Genomic DNA, 17,096 nt, shown 5'->3' with positions numbered 1-17,096 from the left:
CTATTTTTTAGGTTAGTTAATGGTGTCTAATAAAAAAGAGTGTATTACAACCTAAAAGAAATAACTATACAATCACAATTTTGAATGTTTCTTCTTGATATAAGACTTATAACATAAATAAAAAGGTTGTAAAATAATTTAAAGCTATGAATTATATTTATCCAAATTTGAGTATCATAAAATTGCATCAAAATGACAAAAAACTCTAAAATTATGTATTGACTTGGCACAAAAGAACCAGGTTCATAATATCTATTAGTTATATCATTAGATCCATATGTTATGTAAAATATAGACTTATTTATAATGTTTAATGTTGCATTTAGACCAATTTGAGATATGAATATATATTTATCTTTAATAAAAAAATTCACTTGTAGATAGATAGGTCATGGATAATTTTAAAATTCTCTTGATAAAAATTAAAAATTAAAGGAATTATCTTTAAACAAAATTAAAAATGTATTTTCAGTAGTATTGAACAATCCACATCTAACATCTCTATAATTTACACCTTGCTATATATTCTTTGTGGGTGATAAAAATGGTTGACTTAATTAAAGATTCAAATATGGAGTTGCAAATGGGCAAAGTTAAACACTTTATTCACATCAAGAATGAGATTTCCATTTGAAAATTTCCTTCTTGCTCCACTAAGGAATTCTCTTTCACAGGGAGGAAAATTGACCTTTGCATAAGTGTTTAAAATGTAATTATTATTTCTATAATCTACCAATGAGTCTAAGATAAATATTGTAGAAATTTCACTCTTGCAATACCTAACAATAATAACTAACAAATGCAACAGGAAAATAGTTAGCCAAAGAGTTTCCATCTCCCTCTCAAATTTAGTGTAGCAAGTAAGCTATAATATATGGTTCACCTACAAATAATATTATTCTAATAAAATAAAATAAGAATCTTATAATAAATATACTAATCACTGCCGCCACCAACTTTTTCAAGAATGATTGCCGTGTCATCTTAAACGACCAGCTGAGAATGCAGCCAATCAATACCCCAACCTGGCTTCTACATCTAAAGCAAGCACACAAGTATAGAAATTTTGTAAATGTTATTGGGGACAGGATGCTTCTAATGGAAATTCCTCCTGTGATGGAAAGTTGCCGTCAGGAAAGGAGAAGCTTACTCCTCTGTAGCAGCAGATTGTGGAGCTCAGGAAGAAATTTCTAGACACTCTTCTCATTGTTGAGGTGGGATACAAAGTTTCAATTTTTCGATTGCAGAATATCGGGGGAAGCGATTAAAGACAGGCGCAGAAAGTGTGTAGATGTTCTTCTTGGAGAGGGGGACAGGGATGGCGGTGGTGGAAATTCCTCCTTTTATGGAAAGCCGCCGTCAGTGAAGGAGAAGCTTACTCCTCTGGAGCAGCAGATTGTGGAGCTCAAGAAGAAATTCCCAGACATCCAGGTGGGATACAAGTTTCGATTTTTCGGAGAGGATGCGGAGAAAGCAGCCAATGTTTTGGGAATCGTTGCTTACTACAGCCACAACTTTCTCACTGCCAGCGTTCCAACGTTCCGGCTGCACGTACATGTGAGAAGGCTTGTGGAAGCTGGCTACAAAGTTGGCGTTGTCAAGCAGACCGAGACAGCGGCTATCAAAGCTCACGGGACGAACAAGGCTGGCCCGTTCTCGAGAGATCTCTCGGCGCTATATACCAAGGCCACGCTCGAGGCCGGGGAGTTTCTTGGGGGAGAAGAGAGCGGGGAAAGGGATGGACCTATTCGTCTTAGCAGCTATATCATGTGTGTTGTGGAGGAGGCAATCACCGAGCACAAGGCCAACGCTGGAAAGGACGAAGTGAGGGGAAGTTTTGATGCTAGATTTGGGGTGGTGGCCGTGGAAACCTCGACCGGAGACGTGATGTATGGTCACTTTATGGACACTGTCACCAGGACGGAACTGGAATCACGGTTGCTTGCGTGTGCTCCCGCAGAACTTCTTTTATCTGCGTCCTTGTCCGCTTCTACAAAGAAGGTAAGCTTTTTTTTTTCTCTGATCGGGTTGTATATGAATGATGGTGATTTTTCTATAGTTGTTGATGGACTATGCAGGCGCAGCGGATGTTCGAGTCGAGAAGACGCCTGAGAACTCGTTTGACAATGGCGGTACCGTTGCTGCTCTTGCGGACTTCTACGGGAGCTTGGCGTCTTCTAAGAAAGGCTGTCTGGACGAGAAGGTTGATGGAGGGCTAGAGGTAATTTTCTAGTTGTCTTGATTACTCTATCGGATGAGAATTGAAGTTTGCAGGCGTTGATGACGATGCCAGAAATCGTGGTTGCTGCGTTTGCGCATATATTTGCTTACCTGAAGCAGTTTAATCTGGAAAATGTATTGCGCTTAGGAGCTCTTTTCCGACCATTTGCCGGGCAGCAAGAGATGACGCTCTCGCCCAATACCATCCGCCAGCTTGAGGTAATCACTGAATGCGATGTGTACTTGCCAGTAACAATTTTTTTCTTTCTAGATTCTACATAACCAAACTGATGGTACTGAAAACGGATGTTTATTCTGGCTTATGAACCACACAAAAACTGCTTTTGGCGCGAGGCTGCTTAAGTATTGGGTAAGGAGTTTGGTCTCAGTCACAATCTTGGATTTTTCGTTTTTTCATTCATGTCTATTTTCAGGTGACCCATCCGTTAAGAGACCGCATGCTTATTTCTCAACGTTTAGACGCCGTTGCGGAAATTGCCGAATCCATTGGAGATAAAGGCAGAGGTACAACAGTTGCAACTTTAGCTTCAACGTTGTTGCTGCTGGGAAAATTGCCTGATCTTGAGCGTGGTATCACAAGAATTTATCACAAAACAGCAACGTATGAGGCACCTTTCCTTTTCTGTAATCCTGTTGTTATTCTTTCTGACCGTAATGTTTGCTGCAGTTCATTAACGTGATTAATGCGATTATGAAAGCAGCGTCGCAGTTTCAACGGGTTCGCGACGCCAGGTCTGCGCTCCTCAGCAGGCTAATCTCCGCAGTGACTTCAACTTCAGTGATAGATCACGCAAACAAGCTTGTGACAAGTTTGAATGCAGAGGCAGCAGCTGCTGGGGATAAGATTAACTTATTTGTTGCCGGCCAGTTTCCCGAGGTTTTGTTATCGTTTCCCAGACTTCGTTTAAGTCGTGTTTCAGGTAGACGAATGCAAAGAGAACATAAAAAGTATTGAGGAGGATCTCGAAAGTTTTCTTCCCAGTTATCGGAAACTGTTGAAGTGTTCAAATCTGGAATACTTGAGCGTCTCGGGAACGTCGTTTTTGGTCGAGGTACTTTCTTTTTCTCAATTCAGTTATTTGATTGCTAAAAGCTTGTAGTTTCAGGTTCCATGTGCGCAGCGTGTACCTGCAGATTGGGTTAAAATAAACAGTACGAAAAAGGCAAACCGCTATCATCCTCCGGAGGTCTTGGAAGCATCGGAAAGAATGGCACTTGCAAAGGAGCAATTAAATATATCTTGCGCCAAAGCATGGGACATGTTCCTCACTGACTTTACCTCCTATCACATGGAGTTCCGGGCTGCAGTACAGGCACTAGCAGCTCTCGACTGTCTTTATTCCCTTGCTGTTGTCTCGTGCAATCAGGTCTGTCTCCTTGTGTTTTTCAACGCTTATCTGAATGAAAAATGTGCTTCAGGGGTATGTTCGACCGGAGTTCGTGGATGAAGCGTGCCTTTTGAAGATAGAAGGTGGTCGACATCCGGTTTGTTTCTTTTGCTCTTGTCGTTTAATATTATTACTGGAATTTCTTTCCGTGAGCAGGTCCTAGATTCGACTCTGCAAGATGCATTTGTACCAAATGACACAGTTCTTTCTGGTGAGGGTGAACGATCGCAAATAATCACTGGTCCAAACATGGGTGGTAAAAGTTGCTACATCCGTCAAGTTGCTCTAATCACAATCATGTCCCAGGTTCGCAACTATCTTTATTTCTTTTCACTCCGTATGTTTTGTTATCGTGCAGATAGGATCGTATGTTCCAGCCGCGACAGCCAAACTGCATGTATTTGATGCCGTGTTTACGAGAATGGGGGCGATGGACAGAATCCAGAGGGGCTCCAGTACGTTTTTCGAGGAGCTGAGCGAAGCTTCAACTATTCTCCACAAGGCAACTTCTCGCTCGCTGGTAGTCATCGACGAGCTGGGAAGAGGAACCAGCACGCACGACGGCGTCGCCATCGCGTATGCGACGCTCCATCACCTTCTCCAAGAGGTTCAATGCTTCACGCTCTTCGTTACTCACTACTTGAACGTCACGGAGGTGGTGAAGCTCTTTCCCGGCCGGGTTCAAGCATACCATATGTCATATCTTGCGGAGAGCCCGGAAGGAGACCTTGACAAAAGCTCCGTGCAAGAAGCGGCACAAAAGGTGACGTTCCTCTACAAGCTCCAGCCCGGCGCAGCGAGCAGAAGCTTTGGCATAAACGTTGCTCGATTGGCAAAGGTATGCTCGTTTTCTCTTGTTCATTCTAGATTGCTCCTCTTTCTTGCAATCCAGGTTCCAGAATCATGCGTGGCTCGTGCCGCGGAAAAGGCTGCCGCATTTGAAGATGAGATGAGCTCTCGGCATTCGTCAAATTCACGGGAAAAGCAAAAACTACTCGAGGAAGTTTATTCATTGCTACAACACCGGGATCTTGCGGACAAGGACTTAAAAAGCGCCCAGCTCAAAGTCCAGAAGCTCCTCGAGTTCTCGTAAAGTTTGTCCATTTTAAACAGAATCTTCGTGTGAATCAAGAATATCCCCTGGGAATCGTACGGTTAGGAGATCATTAAATGCGAGATGCCGCGGACGTGGCATATCCGCACAGACTCAAACGCGTGATAACGCGACGCATCCGCACCGAGCACGTGGCGAGCATCCGGCGGAGAATCGTTTGCCTTGCACAAGAAAAAGATCCCCTGCCTCTGTCACGGGCATATTCCACCAAGATCCCGTCGCATGGCATCTCCACCGCTATAGCACTTGTCTTCCTTGAGCATATCCATTTCTTGGGAGGGTCTGGGCCTGGAAGCAAGGAGCTCGGCCTTGGAGCTTTAAGATTCCCTGTCCCTGGAAGGAAGTCTCCTTGTTTCCTGGGAAAAGAAATTATTACAATGCTCTGAGGATGTAGATCTTTGAGCGGTAGCTTGTTTGCGAGTGAGTAGCTTCCTCGGCTCACATCGTTGATTCGCCGCAAGAGCTTTTCAAGGAATCCACATAGCTTGTTTGCGAGTGAGTGGCTTCCTCCGTTCACATCCTTGTTTCCTGGAATCCAAGTGGTGAGATTCGCAGCAAGAGTTTTTCAAGGAATCCACATACCATGCCTCCAAAGCGACCGCCGCCGCCGCCGCTTGCCGCCAGCGCCGCCAGTGACGAGGAGGAAGACGGCGCCGCCAAGAAGAAGCTCAGGACGAGGGGAGTTCTAGTCCTTCCGCTGCCGGCGGCGGCTCCCACACTCACGGCCACACCACCACCGTCTTCTTCTTCTTCCACTTCTGCCGATGTCATTGGGTACGCAGTAGCTAAAAATCTGAAGTTCCGGACTTACATTGCCGCCTCCTACTGGCTCGAGCAAGGCTGCCCCCGGATGGACTTCCTCACCACTCTCGGCCTCCACAGCCTCGCGGATGTCAAGTGGAACGTCACCTGCGTCTCGCTTGTCCGGGAGTTCGTGGCCAACTACAACCTGAAAACAAACCAGACGGTGGTCAAGGGGAAACGAGTGTGTTTCACTGCAAACCTCATCTCCCAGCGCTTCAAGCTCTCCTACGAGGGCGTCCTCAGCTTCAAGCGATCGTTTGAGAACAGCGACCAGGTGATGCTCTTCAAGGAAGGCGCTTACCAAAAGGACTTGGGATACAGGCACGACAAGCTGGTGGACCCTTCGCTGGCACCAATCTTCTCGTTGATCGCGGAGGTGATACAGCTGAGAGTGAGCTCCGGCTACACGTCCCGGAACTTGGTCGAGATCATCGCCCAAGGCTTGCAAGGATTCAAGGTGAACTGGTCCGAGTATATGTTCCAGAACATCCTCAAGGAGCTGCGGAGGATGAAGCAGAAGGCGAACAACACTGTTGTCTTCGGTGCTGGCCCTCTCATCACCCATATCTTCGATGCCTTGCAAGACCAAGAGGTGAATCCGGCGGAGCCTCTGGTCGTCAAGAGCCCCGTTCCGACCATAGCTCCGGTTCCACGGAGTTATGTCCTGGAGGTTGCTACTGCCATTCCATCAGCGATCCAGACGTCAGCGGAAAGACCAGTGGCGATTCCAATCAGTACCTGCGAGAAGGTGGACGTGAAATGTGCTCTCGACGCAATCGACTTGAATCCCTCGTCCGTCGTCACCAACGTCAGCTCTCCGAAGTTGGCCAGACCAGCCACTGCTCCGCTGTTCGCACCGACAGTAAAGAGCGCGTTTACTGCACCAGTACCGCCGCCGCCAGCGCCGCCACCTCAGCTATGTCCGCCACCAACGCCACCGCCTCCTTCTGAAAACTCCATCGGCTCTCCATTCACCAAGATGTTCTACGGGATAAATCCCAAAGCAAAGATCTCCTCTCTGCTCTCTGAAGCAACAAAAGCGTTGGGTGAGCTCTATACCGAGGAGGAAGTGCAAAAGAGAGTGAACCAGATGCTAAACGCGACGACTGGCCAGCTTAACTTTGAAAGGATGATAAGAGAACGCACCGAGGAAGATCTCAAGGAAGCCAGAAAGCTCAGGGACCAGTACAAGACGGAGGTGACAATCGCACACATAAAGATCACGCAGATGGAGAAATCCGAGAGCCAGATGAAAGAAGCACTAGAAAAGATTGAAAGAGTAAAAAAAGACTTAGAGGACGACATCGAGAGCTACGGTTCCATGGTGATGGAGCACCAGGAAGGCCTGACCAAGCTTCAACAAGAATGCGAGGCAGTAACGTCCAAGCTACACGCGGTAGAGGACAACTTCCAGGACATAAAGAAGCAAGTCGAGGATGCCAGGCTAAGGTTGACAGAGAAGAACGAGCTACTGCGAAGGGCTCGAGCCGAGGCTGCAGAAGCAAACAAACAGAATCAGCAATCTCAACGGGAACAAATGGCCTTACAGCAGCAGCTGGAAGATCTTCAGGGAGCCGTGACCCTGCTGCGAACGGAGATAGCTGCAAAAGAAGTCCCTTACGACGAAGCTATCTGGGAGAAAATCAAGGAAACGGCCAGAAAACATACTCATGAGGAGTATGCAAAGCTGGTAGACACGATTGCTAATCTGCAGGAACAGTTAGACAAGCACCAGGCACGGCAAACCGGAGACGAGAATGACGAGGACTGAAAAATGCTCATTTCAAAAATGTTTCGATGCAAACAGTAAAAACGAATGCTCACCTCCCTTCATATCTTCGCTCGATGATATACGACTCTACATGCCCGTCCTGAAGAGCATAGGATAGACGCAGATGAAGCCCGTGCTCCAGCAAACGCCCAGTAAAGCTCCCTGCCGGAGCTTATCATGAAACGCGAAAGCCAGAGGCTTCGCACCAGCACCTGGACCTCTCACAAATCCCAGCAACGAGGCTGATATGATCGGTGTTCTCCTCGTGTCGTAGATGGCGATCAAACCAGAGTATACAGCATCACCACCTGTATACGACACCGCCAACCTTTCCCCTGTTCCATCCCAAGCCATCCTCTCAATGCTTCCTCCGGGTCCACAAACCGCTTCTATCTCCGAGAGTCCCAAAGGCAGCAAATGCACCTCCAGCGACGGAGGCTTCCCAGCAAAGTGTAAAGTCCCGAGCGTGCTGCTCTGATCAAAAGCACCCATGATCATCCGGCCATCGGGACTCCACGCCGCGCCCACGAGAGCTCCACCAGCCGAGGCCCACGGCTCGGACGTCCAAGTCATGGTCTCCCAGAGATGAAACGACGCGTCAACTTTGGCCGTGAGCAAGTAGTCCCCCAGCGGCGACCACTTCATGAACTGGACGCCGGCCATTCCTCGTCGCAGAGGCGTGCTCTCCCCGAGAGAGACGTCCCACACTGCGAAAGTCGGCGTCTCGCTCGATCCACACGCCAAGAGCCTTCCACAGGGGCTCCACGAGAGAGCCGAGACGGGCATATCGATCCCCCAGCGCAAAAAATCCACCAGGCTCCATTTCGTAGCCGCTGAGACGAGAGGCACCACAGCCCCGGTCCTCAAAGGTGGCGTGGCACCGGATGCCGTCCACAGGCAAACTCCACCGCGGCATCCAACGGCCAGAATCGAGCCCGAGTTTGGTCTCCACTCGATCGCTTCCACGCCGCGCTGCTGGGTTTCATGGCCAAGAAGAAAGGGATTCTTGGCGTCGGCGTCGTCGTAATCCACCACTAGGACGTGCGCTGGATTGGCGACGAATGCGAGGAGGAGCTTGTGCTTGTGCCAGGCCATGGACTGGAGAAATTTCGGCCTGGCGCTGCTGGAATCGCGCTTCTCGCCCCTGTAGAAGAGAGATCCGAGGCGCTGGAGCGCCGACAGAGGCTCGCCGAGGGCCTCGTCTAGGGTTTCTTCCACCGCTGCTGCAGTCGCCCTAACCAGATCCTCTTCCTCCCCCTCGAGAGATCCTCCTGGCGCCGAAATATCCATCTGCGCAGCAATCCCATTGCTGCCATTGTCGTCGGCGATCGGGATCGTTCCAACCTTGAACAGCAGCTTGGGGAAGACTCTGTTGAGGACCTTGTTGTACTGCTCATGCGCCTTGGATGAAACATCGCCGCCCTGCTGCTGCGGCTGCTGCTGCTGGGCGCGAGTGAGGAAATCGCGATTGATCTCGCAGACGGTCTCCTCAGCAATGGACGGGACGCTCGGCATTGTTCGTCGAGAGCCCAACACATGAACGTTAGAACCCTAGCATCGGTGTAGCGGCCAATAACGAGCCCGTATAACAAAGTGAGGCAAAACACGTGGAGGGATGACTCAGCAAGGAGATCTGACGTGGCAGGGAGAGGATCGGGCGGCAGATCAGCAGCGGACTTCTTGGGATGCAGCAGGGCAGCGATAAAGGACATGGTGGGAGCTAGGGTTGGAAGGAGGATTGGCTTGGGAATGGTGTGACAAGCAAGGGTGATCAAGATCTGAGCACAGTAAGGGCTTTGACCTAGTGTGGACTCTAGTAAGCCTCGTATGCCCATATGGTGGAGGTGAGGGGCACCTCATCACATATGGGCTGGGTTTATATGAATTTTCCTTTTTCAATTCCATTTCTGGCATGACTAAAATTTTGAGCATGAGGGCTTGCGCAGTAACATGCTTGTGTGGAGGACATGCATGGCCAAAAGGACTTTCCTGGCTAGGACAGCCAGTGTGACCAAGAGGTTTGGTCACAAGGCATGGCATCCAAAGGTTGGAGCCGCCATACATCCAGCCAGGGCTGAGAAATGAGCTGAGCCGAGGAGGCCAGTGGTGGGGGGATCAAGTGATGAGGAATGAGCTGAGCCGAGGCGGCTAGTGGTGGGGGGATCTTGGTGATCTACCCTTGGTGCTAGTGACGTGCTTGGGCCATGGCGCCTTTCTCGTCTGGCATGAACTGAAAGCATGGCATCTCCACTGACACGAGGATCGGCATCTGGCCACGAAGGGGACTCGAATGCTCCACTCCGCTCAGGGAAAGGGAGGATGCGTCTGACCAGCTGTCTAAGGAACCACGAGTGGAGGCAACCACTAAGAGGCTGCTGGAGAATGCTGACGTTGCACTCTTGAAGGACCCCCAGGTCACATGGCGATTAGTAGTAGCGGGAAATGCTACAACGAGAAAGGAGCTTTTCTGCCCAGAAGTTTCGTCATTGGCTCACGTCAAGTATCCTATATACAAAATGGGAGAAGACTTTGAGCTCTATCTGGAGATTTTCAAGTGTGCAGCACACAACAACAAAGTGGCAGGGAGAGAGATTATGCATGGCTCTGGAAGGGGAAGCGCAACGACTTTTTATGGCCCATCGGAGTGGAGTTGAAGAGGAATCTTGGGAGGAGGCAATTCAACGTGGCCGCTGCCTCTTCCAGCTTGGACAGCCTGCTGAACGTGCCTTCCTCACGATGAGGGATCACAAATTCAAGAGAGGAGTCCGTGCAACAGTACTGGGCAGCATTGATTCGGGCAGCTAGGATGCTAAACAGTGACGCAGCAACGGTTGAGGGCATGGCAAAGCAGACGTGCTATATCAGAAATGAAGTGTCTGGGGGGGGGCACCGCTACATCAGACCTAGTTCGATTCCCTGGAGATAAAAAGACAAGAGCCCAAGTTCGAGTCTCGGTATGAGACCAATGTCTCACATGATTTAAGTTTTCAGACAAAAAGAACATCTTTAAAATATTCTCGGCATAGTTAAACCTCACATGCTAAGTTGCTAATAGCCTTTGAGCTAGCAACAATAGCTCACACGATAACATTTTTCATTTTTAATCTATCTGTAGTTTCATTTTGTGTAAGCAGTTTATTTCTTAAATTTATATTATTTTTATAGAAAACTAGTTAATAGTATGGTGTATATATTTTGATTTTAATTTTTTTTTATGATTTTTCTTTGATATTTGTTTAAGTAAAGATCTTATGAATGTTAGTAAATATAGAAAGGTTTAGGGTTTAGGTTTTAGGGTTGCATATTTAAAATATATTTATTATTTAAAGAGATAACAGAATTATAAAAAAATAACATTTTATATAAATGATGAGGCATATCAAATTTTAATTTTTCAAGGTCCAGCAAAAAATATAACAAAAAGTGATTATAGATGGAATAGTTGGTCATTTGAAGGTTTCTTTGAGCATATAAAATATAATACTATTAAATTATTTAATTATGAATTAAAATTTTAATAAATTTTTTAATTTTATTTAAAATTAATTTACTTATTGTATTATGAAAAAATCTTTTGTTTCCTTTTTAAAGGCAACAACCTAGGCAAACAAATAACATTTTAATGTAACTGTGTGCTAATATAAAGTTTAAAAAGTTTATTTATACATATTTTGAAAATGGTTTTTTTTCATAAATAGTAAAATCAATTTTTTAAAAATATAATAAATTTATAATAGTGTAATGTACTTAAACATAGTGTAACTAATAGTTATACTGAAAGAGCAAGAAGAAAAATAAAAATGTAGTATTTTATTAGCATCATCTAACTTCATTTTCTAATTGTCATTTGGTGTTTTCTCTATGAAAGACTATTGCTATATAATATGCTAATTATTAGATGATATCGATCATATAATTTATCCTATGTTTGATATATTAAAAAGTAAGAAAGATTTATAAATCAAGCTACTCTAAACCATTAATTAATTCACCATAATTACACATTGGACTTTGAAGTTAAGAGAAATCATAGTTCAATCAAAGACAACAATATTTAAAGCTTATAAAGTAGTGATGATACTTTGTAAACCTAAAAATCAAGAAAAGAATAGAAATCCATCAAAGAGAAAAAGTAGTATGTGGAGTGATAAATAAACAGAATGCAGTAGATTCTTAAATGGTTAAGGTTAGGATTACAAATATAAAATTAATCATAAGCCAACAAAGAATTTCTAGAAGCCTCCATTTCATAGCACCAGTAGTCAAAAAGCATTCTCTGCATTGTCATAATCATCCACTGGATTGGTGACAAATGCATGCTTGTACCAGGCCACGGATTGCATAAATTTTGGCCTAGCGCTGCTAGAATCGCGTGGTGCTGGAGCACTGACAGAAGCTTGCCAAGCAAGGGCCTTGTCTCTAGGACCACTGCTGGTAACCCGATCTAGGATATCCATTTGCACAGCCAGACGGCATCGCTTGAGATTCCTTGAAGTTTGAATAGCAGTTTCGGGTGGCTTTGTTGGCGCGCCTTGGATCTGGAGCACAACATATGAACGTTGGAACCCCCCTAGAGGGATTTCCTGGAAGTCTAACCATTTTGGTGGACTTTGTAATTCATAGGTCTCACAAGAACGCACCGTACCCAGCCGATGTTTTCTGCAATCTCCGCTTTCGTTCAAACGGAAGGAACACAGATTGTGCAATAGTACTCAATTGAAAACAAACGATCATATGGACCATACGTATGTGCCGTGTTATTTATAGATAAAACGAATCAATGAAAATCTAGTGCAATTTAAGAGTTTAAACAAAGAAACTTAAAGCACAAATGCAGCAGCGAATCTTTACTCAACGCATGTTTACGAACAAATTCAAGAGGAAGGAGCATAGATTCCTCGCAAGGCAGCGATGGTGCTCTCATTGAGAGACAGCGACGACGCAAGAACTGGAGTGGGGATCTCTGATCCAAACAAGCTCGGCCCCAGCAGCTGGAGTCCAGCCTCCTGGCTGTTATACACCACAAACGCAATAGCAGGCTCACTGCCAACGTTGTACAGGTAGTGGAGCAGACCCCTGGGAATGATGATCAAGTCACCTCTCTGGAGCGTCCGAGCAAACAAAACGTTGTTGGTGTCCACGAATCCGGCCGAGATTGTCCCCTCCGCGACGTAGACGAGCTCCGATGCTCTGGGATGGACGTGAGTCGGAACCACACCCCCGACGCCAAAGTCGACCCTCGCGATCGAGAGACCCATCGTGTTGAGGCCCGGAAACGTTGAAACTGACGCCAGAGTTGCGTTGAAGGTGTTTGGACCCTGCGTGTTGTTCATGTTCCTGAGGATCTCGGACACGAAGTCCTGGCCGGTGACTGCCGAAGGATTTCTGCATGATCCCGAGGAGCCGCTGCTGCTGTTGTTGGCGACGCAGAAGTCGAGAACTGGATCTGGATCAGCTGCGTTTGCCACGAGAGCCAGTGATAGCAGGAAAAAGCTGATGATGGCTGATCCGGAGGCCATTGCTTGTTCGACTGAAAGATATGCCAGAGCTTATCGATATATGTGCCTCGAACCGCCTATGCCGGAGTTTAAGTCGCATTTGGATGATGATCCTTGTCAAGGAAACACGCAGGCATTCCGCGTATGAGTCACTGACAGATCGATGGTGTGAAGCAAACCAACCGAGACAATTTAGCATTCTCGAAGTCACTGTGACGTGTTTCAGCTGACAATAAAAGCCTCGAGTCTTCATTCAACAGAGAAGAAGCCTAAAAAAGAAATTTGATCATAGAACTTACTTCGAGGGCTGCAAGGTGCGAGTATCGAAGTCAAACACCCTCGACTTGTTGGTGAAGTAAAGCCCGAAAGTACCCAGTGATGACGGCTGCAAATCCTCGTTGAACAGCGAGTGGATAAACACTTCGATCGGTCTGTCACGGACCAGAGGGGTCCCCGCACCCGAGAGACAAAGCCTTGCAACGTGTTGATTGTAAGACCTTGACTTGCGAACGCTTGCTCCACTTTTTCCAGTGAACGGCCACCCAGTCTCGGAGACAGCCACCTGGAACAAGGACTGTCACAAGTTTAGACGATTTGCAAACCGTAAGGAGTCAGTCACCTGTATGTCACTGAAACCGAAATTATCAATTGCCGAGTAAACCGCGTCCAGCTGAGCCAAGAACAAATTCTCGTACCGTAGCCTGGAAATGGGATCGACGACCACGAAGCCAGTGGGTTTCAGCAACGCGAATGACTCGGGAAAGTTCCGACCCTTGTCCTGCTGAAACGTCGAGAAAGTGTAAATGTTAACCATAAAGGGAGCACCCGTTTTCGATAGAAACTGTAACAAAGGTCTGACGATTGCTTCATGGTCGAAGGAGCATAGCGACGGCGGAGAAGTCATGTTGAGAATGTTTAGCGAGTGAGTAGTAGAGACTTTCACCTGTGAGTCGATTTTTAGAGTAGCAACAGCCGAATGTATGTTCTCCATAGCAGTAAGGAGATATGGCGTAATATGCTGTCCAGCCGTTAACACCTCGTAGCCAACCAAGATAGTTGTGATCTTCGTCTGCGGATAAAACAATAATATGGAGCTGTTCACCCAGTTCTGGCCCGTGCTGATGTTTGTAGCAAGAGCCGGTATATCGTTGTTAGGAACCGAGACTGTCAGTTCGATGCTTGTGTTGGCGAAGGCCTGCAAAACGGTCGCATCAGTGTCGTAGATCTTAACTTTTGTCACCCCGAGAGATCGAACAAGCTCGACAACCTCCCCAGGCGAAGGAAGCTTTGAGGCTAAGCGGCCATAGTTAACACCCACAGTCCCTGCAGCTGGAGCAAAGCGTTACGACATCAGCCATGGAAACTTGCGAGAAGAATGTACCGGAACCTGGAACGGTCGGCGCCACGATCATAATGAACACCAGCCAAAACCAGAGATCCATGCACCAACTAGAGCGCTCCGTTCCACCCCGTCATATATCCTCGTGATCTCCAATAGAAAAGAAACTTACCAGCGAGTTAGGAACTTCATGCTTGCTACGTTAACAGAAATATGCAGATACTCGGAGTGGCATCCTGTCGGACGAGCTGCCCCACCCCCTAACCTCCTAAACCGCTAAATTCTAATGCGAATCCCTCGTCCGTCGTCACCACCGTGAGCTCTCCGAAGTTGGCCAGACCAGCCACTGCTCCGCTGTTCGCACCGACAGTAAAGAGCGCGTTTAGTGCACCAGTACCGCCGCCGCCAGCGCCGCCACCTCAGCTATGTCCGCCACCAACGCCACCGCCTCCTTCTGAAAACTCCATCGGCTCTCCATTCACCAAGATGTTCTACGGGATAAATCCCAAAGCAAAGATCTCCTCTCTGCTCTCTGAAGCAACAAAAGCGTTGGGTGAGCTCTATACCGAGGAGGAAGTGCAAAAGAGAGTGAACCAGATGCTAAACGCGACGACTGGCCAGCTTAACTTTGAAAGGATGATAAGAGAACGCACCGAGGAAGATCTCAAGGAAGCCAGAAAGCTCAGGGACCAGTACAAGACGGAGGTGACAATCGCACACATAAAGATCACGCAGATGGAGAAATCCGAGAGCCAGATGAAAGAAGCACTAGAAAAGATTGAAAGAGTAAAAAAAGACTTAGAGGACGACATCGAGAGCTACGGTTCCATGGTGATGGAGCACCAGGAAGGCCTGACCAAGCTTCAACAAGAATGCGAGGCAGTAACGTCCAAGCTACACGCGGTAGAGGACAACTTCCAGGACATAAAGAAGCAAGTCGAGGATGCCAGGCTAAGGTTGACAGAGAAGAACGAGCTACTGCGAAGGGCTCGAGCCGAGGCTGCAGAAGCAAACAAACAGAATCAGCAATCTCAACGGGAACAAATGGCCTTACAGCAGCAGCTGGAAGATCTTCAGGGAGCCGTGACCCTGCTGCGAACGGAGATAGCTGCAAAAGAAGTCCCTTACGACGAAGCTATCTGGGAGAAAATCAAAGAAACGGCCAGAAAACATACTCATGAGGAGTATGCAAAGCTGGTAGACACGATTGCTAATCTGCAGGAACAGTTGGACAAGCACCAGGCACGGCAAACCGGAGACGAGAATGACGAGGACTGAAAAATGCTCATTTCAAAAATGTTTCGATGCAAACAGTAAAAACGAATGCTCACCTCCCTTCATATCTTCGCTCGATGATATACGACTCTACATGCCCGTCCTGAAGAGCATAGGATAGACGCAGATGAAGCCCGTGCTCCAGCAAACGCCCAGTAAAGCTCCCTGCCGGAGCTTATCATGAAACGCGAAAGCCAGAGGCTTCGCACCAGCACCTGGACCTCTCACAAATCCCAGCAACGAGGCTGATATGATCGGTGTTCTCCTCGTGTCGTAGATGGCGATCAAACCAGAGTATACAGCATCACCACCTGTATACGACACCGCCAACCTTTCCCCTGTTCCATCCCAAGCCATCCTCTCAATGCTTCCTCCGGGTCCACAAATCGCTTCTATCTCCGAGAGTCCCAAAGGCAGCAAATGCACCTCCAGCGACGGAGGCTTCCCAGCAAAGTGTAAAGTCCCGAGCGTGCTGCTCTGATCAAAAGCACCCATGATCATCCGGCCATCGGGACTCCACGCCGCGCCCACGAGAGCTCCACCAGCCGAGGCCCACGGCTCGGACGTCCAAGTCATGGTCTCCCAGAGATGAAACGACGCGTCAACTTTGGCCGTGAGCAAGTAGTCCCCGAGCGGCGACCACTTCATGAACTGGACGCCGGCCATTCCCCGTCGCAGCGGTGTGCTCTCCCCGAGAGAGACGTCCCACACTGCGAAAGTCGGCGTCTCGCTCGATCCACACGCCAAGAGCCTTCCACAGGGGCTCCACGAGAGAGCCGAGACGGGCATATCGATCCCCCAGCGCAAAAAATCCACCAGGCTCCATTTCGTAGCCGCTGAGACGAGAGGCACCACAGCCCCGGTCCTCAAAGGTGGCGTGGCACCGGATGCCGTCCACAGGCAAACTCCACCGCGGCATCCAACGGCCAGAATCGAGCCCGAGTTTGGTCTCCACTCGATCGCTTCCACGCCGCGCTGCTGGGTTTCATGGCCAAGAAGAAAGGGATTCTTGGCGTCGGCGTCGTCGTAATCCACCACTAGGACGTGCGCTGGATTGGCGACGAATGCGAGGAGGAGCTTGTGCTTGTGCCAGGCCATGGACTGGAGAAATTTCGGCCTGGCGCTGCTGGAATCGCGCTTCTCGCCCCTGTAGAAGAGAGATCCGAGGCGCTGGAGCGCCGACAGAGGCTCGCCGAGGGCCTCGTCTAGGGTTTCTTCCACCGCTGCTGCAGTCGCCCTAACCAGATCCTCTTCCTCCCCCTCGAGAGATCCTCCTGGCGCCGAAATATCCATCTGCGCAGCAATCCCATTGCTGCCATTGTCGTCGGCGATCGGGATCGTTCCAACCTTGAACAGCAGCTTGGGGAAGACTCTGTTGAGGACCTTGTTGTACTGCTCATGCGCCTTGGATGAAACATCGCCGCCCTGCTGCTGCGGCTGCTGCTGCTGGGCGCGAGTGAGGAAATCGCGATTGATCTCGCAGACGGTCTCCTCAGCAATGGACGGGACGCTCGGCATTGTTCGTCGAGAGCCCAACACATGAACGTTAGAACCCTAGCATCGGTGTAGCGGCCAATAACGAGCCCGTATAACAAAGTGAGGCAAAACACGTGGAGGGATGACTCAGCAAGGAGATCTGACGTGGCAGGGAGAGGATCGGGCGGCA

At 48.2% G+C, this 17,096-nt stretch overlaps 6 protein-coding genes across 14 annotated transcripts in view; 2 read left to right on the top strand and 4 right to left on the bottom strand.

The window, feature by feature from the left end:
* Positions 1–1,088: 1,088 nt before the first annotated feature.
* On the top strand, positions 1,089–4,776 carry LOC9640839 (DNA mismatch repair protein MSH3; the record flags this gene model as incomplete). The annotated part of the gene is made up of 13 exons (XM_024666977.1): positions 1,089–1,156; positions 1,248–2,001; positions 2,060–2,221; positions 2,275–2,439; positions 2,492–2,590; positions 2,655–2,849; positions 2,909–3,118; positions 3,162–3,287; positions 3,342–3,608; positions 3,661–3,726; positions 3,786–3,935; positions 3,988–4,467; positions 4,522–4,776. Coding segments are annotated over 13 exons (2,943 nt in total), but the record flags the coding sequence as incomplete, so codon positions are not given.
* Positions 4,777–5,073: 297 nt separating this feature from the next.
* LOC9640824 (aladin) lies at positions 5,074–8,884 on the bottom strand. Of its 5 annotated transcripts, XR_002991292.1 has the most exons (5): positions 7,372–8,876; positions 6,286–6,572; positions 5,747–6,224; positions 5,326–5,692; positions 5,074–5,271 (listed from the first exon to the last, which is right to left on the bottom strand). XR_002991292.1 is itself a non-coding variant. In XM_024666959.1 (2 exons), exon 1 carries the CDS (start codon positions 8,831–8,833, stop codon positions 7,406–7,408), a length of 1,428 nt encoding a protein of 475 aa, XP_024522727.1. In that variant the 5' UTR covers positions 8,834–8,884; the 3' UTR covers positions 6,798–7,148; positions 7,372–7,405. The 5 variants fall into 5 exon arrangements, 2 of the variants coding, with proteins under 2 accessions (XP_024522727.1, XP_024522725.1); XR_002991293.1 differs by lacking the exons at positions 5,074–5,271; positions 5,326–5,692; positions 5,747–6,224; positions 6,286–6,572 and adding exons at positions 6,798–7,040; positions 7,095–7,148 and having other exon boundaries at positions 7,216–8,884; XR_002991294.1 differs by lacking the exons at positions 5,074–5,271; positions 5,326–5,692; positions 5,747–6,224; positions 6,286–6,572 and adding exons at positions 6,798–7,040; positions 7,095–7,148 and having other exon boundaries at positions 7,372–8,884.
* Positions 5,218–15,433, top strand: LOC9640825. The gene is made up of 2 exons (XM_002993233.2): positions 5,218–6,370; positions 14,486–15,433. Exons 1-2 carry the CDS (start codon positions 5,327–5,329, stop codon positions 15,431–15,433), a joined length of 1,992 nt encoding a protein of 663 aa, XP_002993279.2. The 5' UTR covers positions 5,218–5,326.
* Positions 12,192–14,282, bottom strand: LOC9640822 (glucan endo-1,3-beta-glucosidase 12). Of its 2 annotated transcripts, none has more exons than XM_024666963.1 (3): positions 14,204–14,282; positions 13,436–14,145; positions 12,192–13,378 (listed from the first exon to the last, which is right to left on the bottom strand). In XM_024666963.1, the coding sequence occupies exons 1-3, from the start codon at positions 14,256–14,258 to the stop codon at positions 13,112–13,114; spliced, it is 1,032 nt and encodes a 343-aa protein (XP_024522731.1). In that variant the 5' UTR covers positions 14,259–14,282; the 3' UTR covers positions 12,192–13,111. The 2 variants fall into 2 exon arrangements, with proteins under 2 accessions (XP_024522731.1, XP_024522730.1); XM_024666962.1 differs by having other exon boundaries at positions 14,198–14,272.
* Positions 14,347–17,096, bottom strand: part of LOC112343462 — a 10,518-nt gene continuing 7,768 nt past the window's right edge. Inside the window, exon 4 of the mRNA XM_024666954.1 lies at positions 14,347–14,412. The gene's annotated coding sequence lies outside the window, so the exon portion shown is untranslated. The remainder of the gene's footprint in view (positions 14,413–17,096) is intronic.
* LOC9640821 (aladin) lies at positions 14,588–16,999 on the bottom strand. 4 transcript variants are annotated; one of them, XR_002991290.1, is made up of 3 exons: positions 15,487–16,999; positions 15,331–15,429; positions 14,913–15,263 (listed from the first exon to the last, which is right to left on the bottom strand). XR_002991290.1 is itself a non-coding variant. In XM_024666956.1 (2 exons), the coding sequence occupies exon 1, from the start codon at positions 16,946–16,948 to the stop codon at positions 15,521–15,523; it is 1,428 nt and encodes a 475-aa protein (XP_024522724.1). In that variant the 5' UTR covers positions 16,949–16,999; the 3' UTR covers positions 14,588–14,687; positions 15,487–15,520. The 4 variants fall into 4 exon arrangements, 2 of the variants coding, with proteins under 2 accessions (XP_024522724.1, XP_024522723.1); XR_002991291.1 differs by lacking the exon at positions 15,331–15,429 and having other exon boundaries at positions 14,913–15,155; positions 15,210–15,263; XM_024666956.1 differs by lacking the exons at positions 14,913–15,263; positions 15,331–15,429 and adding an exon at positions 14,588–14,687.

Source organism: Selaginella moellendorffii, unplaced genomic scaffold (genome assembly GCF_000143415.4).
Source record: "Selaginella moellendorffii unplaced genomic scaffold, v1.0 SELMOscaffold_151, whole genome shotgun sequence".
Taxonomy (NCBI): domain Eukaryota; kingdom Viridiplantae; phylum Streptophyta; class Lycopodiopsida; order Selaginellales; family Selaginellaceae; genus Selaginella; species Selaginella moellendorffii.
The sequence above is the reverse complement of the archived record's forward strand: the minus strand, read 5'-3'. Positions and strand labels throughout refer to the sequence as shown.